At 39.5% G+C, this 8928-nt stretch overlaps 1 protein-coding gene across 1 annotated transcript in view; it reads left to right on the top strand.

The window, feature by feature from the left end:
- The first annotated feature begins 562 nt into the window (after positions 1-562).
- Positions 563-8928, top strand: part of RPAP3 (RNA polymerase II associated protein 3) — a 41380-nt gene continuing 33014 nt past the window's right edge. Inside the window, exons 1-5 of the mRNA XM_032347997.1 lie at positions 563-664; positions 3757-3940; positions 4686-4826; positions 7691-7813; positions 8632-8759. Coding sequence (XP_032203888.1) covers positions 3788-3940; positions 4686-4826; positions 7691-7813; positions 8632-8759 — 545 coding nt within the window. The 5' untranslated portion in view covers positions 563-664; positions 3757-3787. The remainder of the gene's footprint in view (positions 665-3756; positions 3941-4685; positions 4827-7690; positions 7814-8631; positions 8760-8928) is intronic.

Genomic DNA, 8928 nt, shown 5'->3' with positions numbered 1-8928 from the left:
GCTTTAACCCACTGAGCCACCCAGGCGCCCCTCTTTCTTGTTTGTAAGCCAGGGCATTTCTAAAGACAGACCTTAATACTGACACACGTCCAAAAAAGACTCAGATGTAGATACACTTAGAAAAAAGGAGAGTTTACTTGCAAAGGGGAAAAGAGACTGAAGAACTGATTTGCCAAATACAGGTACTTAAAGGAAAAGAAAAAAAAAACACCTTCATAATTGTCGGAGTTCCAAGATTACACAGTCTGTTTGAAACAGTACCTTTCTGAGATGGTCATCATGCTTACAAAGGTCGTGACCTAGAGAAACGACCCGCAAGGAAAATATTCGGGCCAAAATTGTTCTGAGGGGATTCCCAGTTATTATTTTGGGAATCAAAACAAGTCAGAATGACTCTGCAGCTTTCGGTTGTCTCCTGTGAAGTTTAGCCATATTGGAAGCAGGCAAGGCGTCAGCTCTGGCTTTAACACACCTGTCAATTCTCTTAATTGTTCCCCAAGAAAAGAGGCGCACCTTATCTGCCCTTCTGCGCACGCTCCGCCCTGACGCCAAGGGGCGGGGCGAGGGCACGCGGGGACTTGTGGGAAAGCTCGGGAAGGCGGGGCTCGGCGTGAGACGCTGCGGGCTTGGGGTCCGGCCCGGCGGGCAGTAACGGCCTAGTGAGGTGAGCCGGCTTTACCTTTAGCGCTGGCTCCAGTAGCCGTCGAGGCTTTGGGGGTGGCCTGGCACAAAGAGGGCGCGCGGCCGTGGGCCCTGGGGGAGGCGAGGGCAGGAAGGCGTGAGCGGGGAGGCGAGGACGCGGCGGCACGGCGGTGTCCAGGGTAGCGGCGTCCCGGGTGAGCGTTCCGTTCCGGAAGGGGCTCGCCCTGCGCGCCCAGGTATGGAGGATCTGCTCCGCCGACCGTCCCTCCATCCCGGCCGCGCGGGGAATTGGGCCGATTGGCGGTGATTCGATCGCAGATCCACCCTCCTTGGAGAACTGCGGGGCGCCCGCCCCCTTTCGGCGTGGGGCTGCTGTGTTCGCGCGGATACCGAGGGTGAAAGCGATACGCCCCGGCACTGGAAGTTTCTGGTTCCCTGCTCGGACTCCATCCCCGTCGTAGGTTCCGTGGGACCAGTCGTACCTTTGGGAGCAGAAGAGGTGATGAGTGAAATGGAAAAGGGGTTCGACCCTTTGCAGCATCTCAGGGGCTTGCTGCGTTTATTCCTATTTTTGAGTCCCCAGCAAAGTACTTCACTCATTCCGTTTATTAAGATACACATGTGTGATCACACTTGGGCACTGTCTGAAAAGAAGGTTAAAGTTAGGTTGTAAGTCAAAGCAGGGGTTCCGAAGACCTATCTGCATTTGCAACCATTAGGAAAGTGATGTTTCTAATTTCCGCTCTCTCTCCCGTGCTACTGCCCCACTCCTCATAAGCGTTGAGTCCCTTCCCACCTTTTTGCAGACTTTCCCCGATCAGTCATCCCTTTTCCTAGATCTTCTTTTACCTTGATTCTCTTCGTCCTCTTCCGCCAGACTCTACTCGTGAGTAATCTTAGATTATTAAAGACAGCATTATGCTGATCCCCATATAATTTCATTTACTCCGTAGCTCATTTTATGTCCATCCTTTTTTTTTTTTTTTTAAAGATTTTATTTATTTATTTGACAGAGATCACAGGTAGGTAGAGAGGCAGGCAGAGAGAGAGAGAGAGAGAGAGAAGCAGGCTCCCTGCTGAGCAGAGAGCCGACGCGGGACTCGATCCCAGGACCCTGAGATCATGACCCTAGCCGAAGGCAGCGGCTTAACCCACTGAGCCACCCAGGCGCCCCTGTCCATCCTTTTCTTAAATCTCATCGAAACTCTCAGTAAATCTTTATATGTCTAAGTACCATGCACCTTCTTTCCCCTTATGCTACCTATGTGTCATTAGGCACTGCCAGCCTTTGTTCAAAGTGAGAACTCTTTTTTGGAAGTTCTTTTCTGTGACAGTACTCTGCAAGTTTTCCTCCAAGCTCTCTAGATGTTGCTGCCTAGTTTTCCTGTATTGGCATCGCCTCCTCAGTTGGTTCACTAAATGGTAGTGTTTTGCAGGCTCCACCCCCTCCCCACCCAACCCAGTAGTCACAGTGATGAAGCAGGTCCATATCCCTGATTGTAACTTCCATCTTTATGCTGCTGACACCCATATTTATAAATTTATATCTCTATCCTATGTAACTACCTACTGGATATGTCATCCTCATGTCCCCTAAGTACCCAGTTCAGCATATCCCAAACTGCAATATTTGTCTTTCTTCTTGTCCTCCAATTCTGAAACCTCTTTTTCTTTCCTTTTCAAAATAATAATAATAATAATAAAATAAAAAGTTTTTTTTTTTTTAAAGTAATCTCTATGCCCAATCTGGGGCTTGAACTCATAACCCCAGATTAAGAGTGGCACTTTCACCTGACTGACTTGAGCTGGCCAGGTGCTCCCCTCTTTTCTTCTTAAAATTGTGATCCTGACTCAGATAGTACTACTAATTTCTCCAGGCTTCCAAGGTGGGCATCTAAGACTGGTTAGGTCCTTCTCTGGTCCCCCGCTCCTCAACTGAATCAGTCATCAGGTACTTTTTATTTTACCTCCAGAATACTTTTCATAGCTTTCAGGCCTCACGGCTTGGCACCTTGAGATCTGTGCCATAGCCACCTCAGCCATCTCTTCCATCATCTCTTTCTTAGTTCTTTGGTCTGCCTGTCCACTCCTCCATGGTTAATCACTTTGGCTGGCCACTTTGAAACTTGGCTAGTTAGAGCACCTCGGGAGACTCTTTCCTGGAACCCACCACCCTTTCCACCATCTGATTTATGCCTGTCATTTGTGGTCAGCCCCACAGTATCTGTATGTGCCTCTAGCACATTTGTTCTCAACCAGGAGTTAATATGCCTTCTAGGTCACATTTGACAATGTCTGGAGACATTTTTGATGGTCGCAGTCTGGAGGGGAGGAAGAATACTGCCATGTAGTTGGAACACGCCAGGGGTGTTGCCAACTATCTTACAGTGCATAGGACAGACCCTCTACCACAAAGAATTAATCTGGCCCAAAATGTCAATAGCCCAAAGGCTGAAAAACCCTGTCTAGCATAATATTTTGTGGCTAAGTACTTGATTATTTTGTTTCCTTCTCCACTGGACCTGGGACCTTGTCTTACTTGTGTGTGTGTGTGTGTGTGTGTGTGTGTGTGTGTTTTAAACATATAAGTATTATTTGTTTCATCAATCCTACACAGTTCATAGCACTCACCATAGCACATACCCTCCCTATTGTCCATCACCCAGCCACCCCTTCCCTCTCACCCCCACCCCTCCAGCCACCCCCAGACTGAGAGTCTCTTATGGTTTTCTCCCCCTCTTACTTGCTTTTACATGGCCTGTCACATAGCAGAAGTTCAATAAATTTTGAAAAGGAGTAAAGGAGATAATTCGGATTAATTCATAAACTGGAGATGAGCAGAGTCTGCTACCATAGGCTACTTGCAAATTTCAGGGATTTCCCCCTCATTGCCTTTCATTGATACTGCATTGCCGTGATGCCCAGACTTGTCTATTTTTCATTTGTTCATTTAGCAAACATTGACTCATTTAAATAATAAACTGATATTTTCTTTCTTCATCATCACTTTAGGTTCCCCCCACCCCATGCATGTGTTTTTGCCATTTATGAAGTGGTAAAAACTCATTAATTAGCTATGCTTCAAAAACAAATAATTCTTTTCATTCATGTCAGAGTTTGGTTGGCCAAAACTCTGCAGGCCACAATGACTTCGACAAATAAAGCAATTGAATTACAGCTACAAGTGAAACAAAATGCAGAAGAATTACAGGACTTTATGAGGGATTTAGAAAACTGGGAAAAAGATATTAAACAGAAGGATATGGAACTAAGAAGACAGAATGGTGTTCCTGAAGAGGTAAGTTTCTTAATCAAGTCCTACTTCAGAATCCAGCAAAACTATTCAATTTAAAATAAAGCCCAACCTTTTAAAATGTTCTGAAAATACTGAAACTGAAGTGATTTGCCAGCTGTCAACATTTTGAAAAATTCTGCTTCTTAAGTCTTTGTAATAATTGTATTAACTCTATTAAGACATTTTAAGGCTTAGCCAATATTTAGAGAAAGGAAGTCCATGTGATAATTTGATATTTAAGTATATGTATATTATACAGATCATGTATAGTTATATATTTAATGATATCTTAACATACAGTATTAGCATAACATGTAGATTACTTACATAGTTTCAACCAAACGTTTTTCTTAAGACTGCATTTAAATATGGATAATTTTTTCATACTGATGATGTAGAGGCAGTTCAATTTGCTGTTGCACTGCTGCTAGTTCCTTGTAGCAAGGCTGAAAATCAGGCAATTTTGGAAGTGTGAATTTAGGTTTGCAAATTAAATGTATAATTAAAATTTCTAGATAATACTTTCCTTGTGACTAAACAATATTCAATATTTGTCAAAGAATGAATTAAACTTTTCAAGCATGAATTAAGTAAAGATGGTAAATTGGTATATTTAAGCCCTTAAAAAATAAAAGTACTTCTTGAAAATATAATTTAGTGAGAATTTTAAACATTGGTTGTTATACAGAAAAGTAATAGTAAAGCAGTGCTCAAACATTGTGTGTTTATTTTTTTTCCCCATCCCTAGAATTTACCTCCTATTCGAAATGGGAATTTTAGGAAAAAGAAGAAAGGCAAGCCAAAAGAGTCTTCTAAAAAAACCAAAGATGAAAACACAAAAAACAGGATAAAATCTTATGATTATGAGGCATGGGCAAAACTTGATGTGGTGAGTTAATCGCCTTATGTGCTTCTTAGTATTTGAATAAAATTGTCTTCGAGTTAGCTAAGAGTGATGGGTTAAATGAAAAAGTTCTTACCTTTGTGTCTTTCACTTAAAGATTATTTTATATGAATCCAAATTTAATTACAATGCTTTTCAGTTAACTAGATTATTTTTTCTCCTGAAGCCCTCTTACAGTGAGTTGGCTAAAACAGCCAGGATTCCTTTTTTTTTTTTTTTCGATTTTTTCTTTCTTTTTTGTTTTTGCAAAAATAGTACATGGAGGTCCAGCATACTCCCTGCCCAGTTTACCCCAGTGGTTATATCTTCCTTAATTATAGTATAGTGTCAAAACCAGGAAACTGATAATGGTACAGTATATGTAGAGTTCGATGCCATTTTTTAACATGTAGATTTGGGTAACCACCATTGCATACAGAGTTCAAAAATACTGCTTCCCCATCCCATCTTTTCTTCCTTCTACTCCCATAGCTAACCACTCTTTTGATTTTTATGTTTATTTGGACTTTTCTGTTTAAAATTTTTTTTTTTTTTAAAGATTTTATTTATTTATTTGACAGAGAGAAATCACAAGTAGATGGAGAGGCAGGCAGAAAGAGAGAGAGAGGGAAGCAGGCTCCCTGCTGAGCAGAGAGCCTGATGCGGGACTCGATCCCAGGACCCTGAGATTATGACCTGAGCCAAAGGCAGCGGCTTAACCCACTGAGCCACCCAGGCGCCCTGTTTTAAAATTTTTATTTGAGGTTCTTAAACACATACAGTAAAGTGCAAAAATCTTAAGTGTATAGCTTCCTCAATTTTTTTCTCCTGTATATACCTGAGAATCCACCATCCGCATCAAGATAGAAGACATTTCCAGCATCCCAGAAGCCTTTCTTTTCATTTGATTACTTCCCAAAGGTAGCCACTATTGTGATCTCTCATATTATAGATCAGTTTTGTCAGTTTTGGAATTTCATATAAATGTATCATACAGTATGCACTCTTTTGTGCTTGGTTTTGTTTGCTAGCATTGTCTGAGATTGATCCATATTATTAAGTAGCAATAATTTGTTCTTTTTCCTTGCTGATCGGAATTCCATTGTGTGAATATATCACAATTTGTGTATTCATTCTCCTATTAACATACATTTGGGTTGTTTCCAGTTTGGGGCTATTATGAATAAACCTGCTATGAACATTCTTTGTCTTTTGATGGATATAAGCACCTGGGAGGGAATTTGCCAGGTCATAGTTTATATATACATTTAGTTTTAGAAGACACTGCTCAAAGTTTTCCAGATGAGTTGTATTTTTCTTAATGAAGCCAAGGCTAATTGACTTAAGTTAGAGCTGGGACTACTAACCATCTGCTTCAGTATTGTCGCGATATAAGAAAAGTATGACTTTAGTCTTGGATTTATTGCTGTGGGAAATGATACTTTCTGAACATATTTTTTCTGCTGAGTATTATGTAGTCTACCTTTATTTTTTTGTGACCTTATCCCTCATTATATAGCTTTTTCCTTTTCTTAAGGTGGTATCTTCCTATAGTGCTTTTTCCTGAGAACCATCATCCTTAGATCATTTCTGAGAGAGGTGCTTTCTACACAGTCATTTACTCATTCAACAGATATCAGTTGAACTCGTTTGTGTGGCCAGTACCGCCATGATGTACTGCATTGCTTGACGTTATTTTCGTTTATCTGTACAAGATGTGGATGTTTACTTACCTTTCCACTCGAGTTGAGATCTGAGCAGCTGCTTTAGTGTGCTGCTGCTGCTAGTGGTCTACACATGCAAGCACAGCAGCGTTGGATAATCTTGGCTCTTTAATGTCGGGAGGCTGGTGGGATTTGTAGAATCTTTATGCTAAAACACTTAGCTGAGTTTCAGTCTCTTAATGTTCATTCAGTGAAACTGAGCATAGATTTTATTTTATTTTTCAGTTTACCAATGATTTGGGGTTTTTTGACATGAAATAGTATGGTATTAAATGCAAGAAATTTTGTTTATATAATCAAGGTTTTTGTTTAAATGAGTTTTAATGAACTTTTTAACACTGGTTTTAAAGTCTCTTACTAAAAACGATTCTTTTATCATATATGATAAACATGATTTAAAAATCCTGATGGGGTTTATGAGATGATTTATTACCATGAGAGGAATATGTGATCCAAAAGAGATTGGGAATTGTTGGATTAGTATATTATGTATTTTCTTTGATAGAGTCAGCTGGAATTTCGGAATTCATTGAGAGACAATATAACACAGTCACTGAGAGCTCTTCAGAGGATGCAGATTTGCCTCGATTCAAATCCTGACTTGGCCTCTCATTAGCCAAGTGTTCTTGAGTTAACAAACTTCTGTGTCTCGGTTCCTTTCAGTAAAAAAAAAATGGGGAATTATACTTATCTCGTAGGTTTTTGTGATGATTAGGAGTTAATGTGCTTTACAGGCAGTTTTTCACGTTTTGAGAATAAGGAAGAAAAAAGGTTTTTAGTAAAAACCATTTCTTGCCTATTGGTTCTTTATTACATTAGTTTGGGGTTATTTCCAGACTTTGTGTATGTCAAGCCATAAATACCTCACTACCAATAGTTTGTAATTTAGGGGTGGTATAGACTCTGTTGACTTAGATATTACTTCATGACTTTAAAGCTAGATTCTTCAGGTGGTTTGGATCTTGGTTTTCTAAACAAGGGTACATTTTTCTTTGGAGATAATCCTAACAATTAGAGGCTACTTGGATTGAAAGCTACTGTAGGCCTTCAGGACCTTAGATCATTACAACCTAAGATCTGTTGAGTGTACTTTTTCTTTTTTTAATGGTCATGTAATTATGAGCACTGTTCTACTTATAATTTCAGGACAGTATCCTTGATGAGCTTGATAAAGAAGAAAATACCCATGATTCTGTATCTCAAGAATCAGAGTCAGAAGAAGATGGGATTCATGTAGATTCACAAAAGGCTCTTGCTCTAAAAGAAAAGGTATTCTTTAGGCTAGCATTAGTTTCCTTCGTGTAAGCAGGATATGTAGAAAATTATGTGGATCTCAGTATCTCTTCAATGTAATTTAGGGGGTGTTCAAACTTGTTACTGGCTGTATCCATATCAAGAGGCAGTATAACTTGTTGGTTATGAGTATATGCTCTGAAACCAGATTGTATGGGTTCTGATCCTGTGACAAGTTCTTTAATTACCTGTACTTCTGTTTTCTTTACTATAAAAATAAGATTAATAGCAATACTAAACTTCAATGGATTGTTATGAATGTTAAATGAATTTTTATATGTAAATTGCATGGACTGTACAGAGTCCTTTTAGGTTTTTTTTTTTTGGTAGTAGACTAAAGTAACTTAAAATCAGAGTGTGAATCTGACATGAATATTAAATTCCACTCCTCCATATCACAGGTCATCTTTGGTTACTTTTTAGAAATGTTAAACATCCCTCTTTAGAAAGCCTCATTATAAAACTATATTGCTTTTCAAGAAGGTGGAATTCTTTACAGATTAAACTTCATCTTGATGTCTTTCTTTTGTTACATTTCTGTGGGTTATTGTCAAATCAAAAGTGCATACTGCTAGGTATGTTACTCATTTTTCTGCCACTACCTTTTTGGCTTCTGCTCATATAGTGACTAGTGAATTTCAGCATTTGTTGAAAGACCATTCTGCTTAATTTTCTCTTCTCTCCTATTAACCTTGAACACAGAGCTAATGAGTTAGAAAGAGATGCATAATATTGAAAGAAAATGGTTCTGCAATTCTCTGCCGGTATATATCTGATCCCATATGCTTTTTCAGGGCAATAAATACTTCAAACAAGGAAAATACGATGAAGCAATTGAATGCTACACCAAAGGCATGGATGCTGATCCGTATAATCCTGTGTTGCCAACAAACAGAGCGTCAGCATACTTTAGGTTGAAAAAGTAAGGGATTCCCATAATGTGTGTGACTATTTTAACTGTGTATGGAGGCTGATTTTTTAAAAAAAAATCTTTCGGACGTAATACCAAGCGATAAAAAAGCTTGAGTTACTAAGCTGTGAACAGTTATGAAGGAACCTTAGATGCATATTTCTTCTCTTTTTTTAGTGTT

Source organism: Mustela erminea, chromosome 6 (genome assembly GCF_009829155.1).
Source record: "Mustela erminea isolate mMusErm1 chromosome 6, mMusErm1.Pri, whole genome shotgun sequence".
Taxonomy (NCBI): Eukaryota; Metazoa; Chordata; class Mammalia; order Carnivora; family Mustelidae; genus Mustela; species Mustela erminea.
Note: the sequence above shows the minus strand (reverse complement) of the source record. Positions and strands in the feature narration are given on the sequence as shown.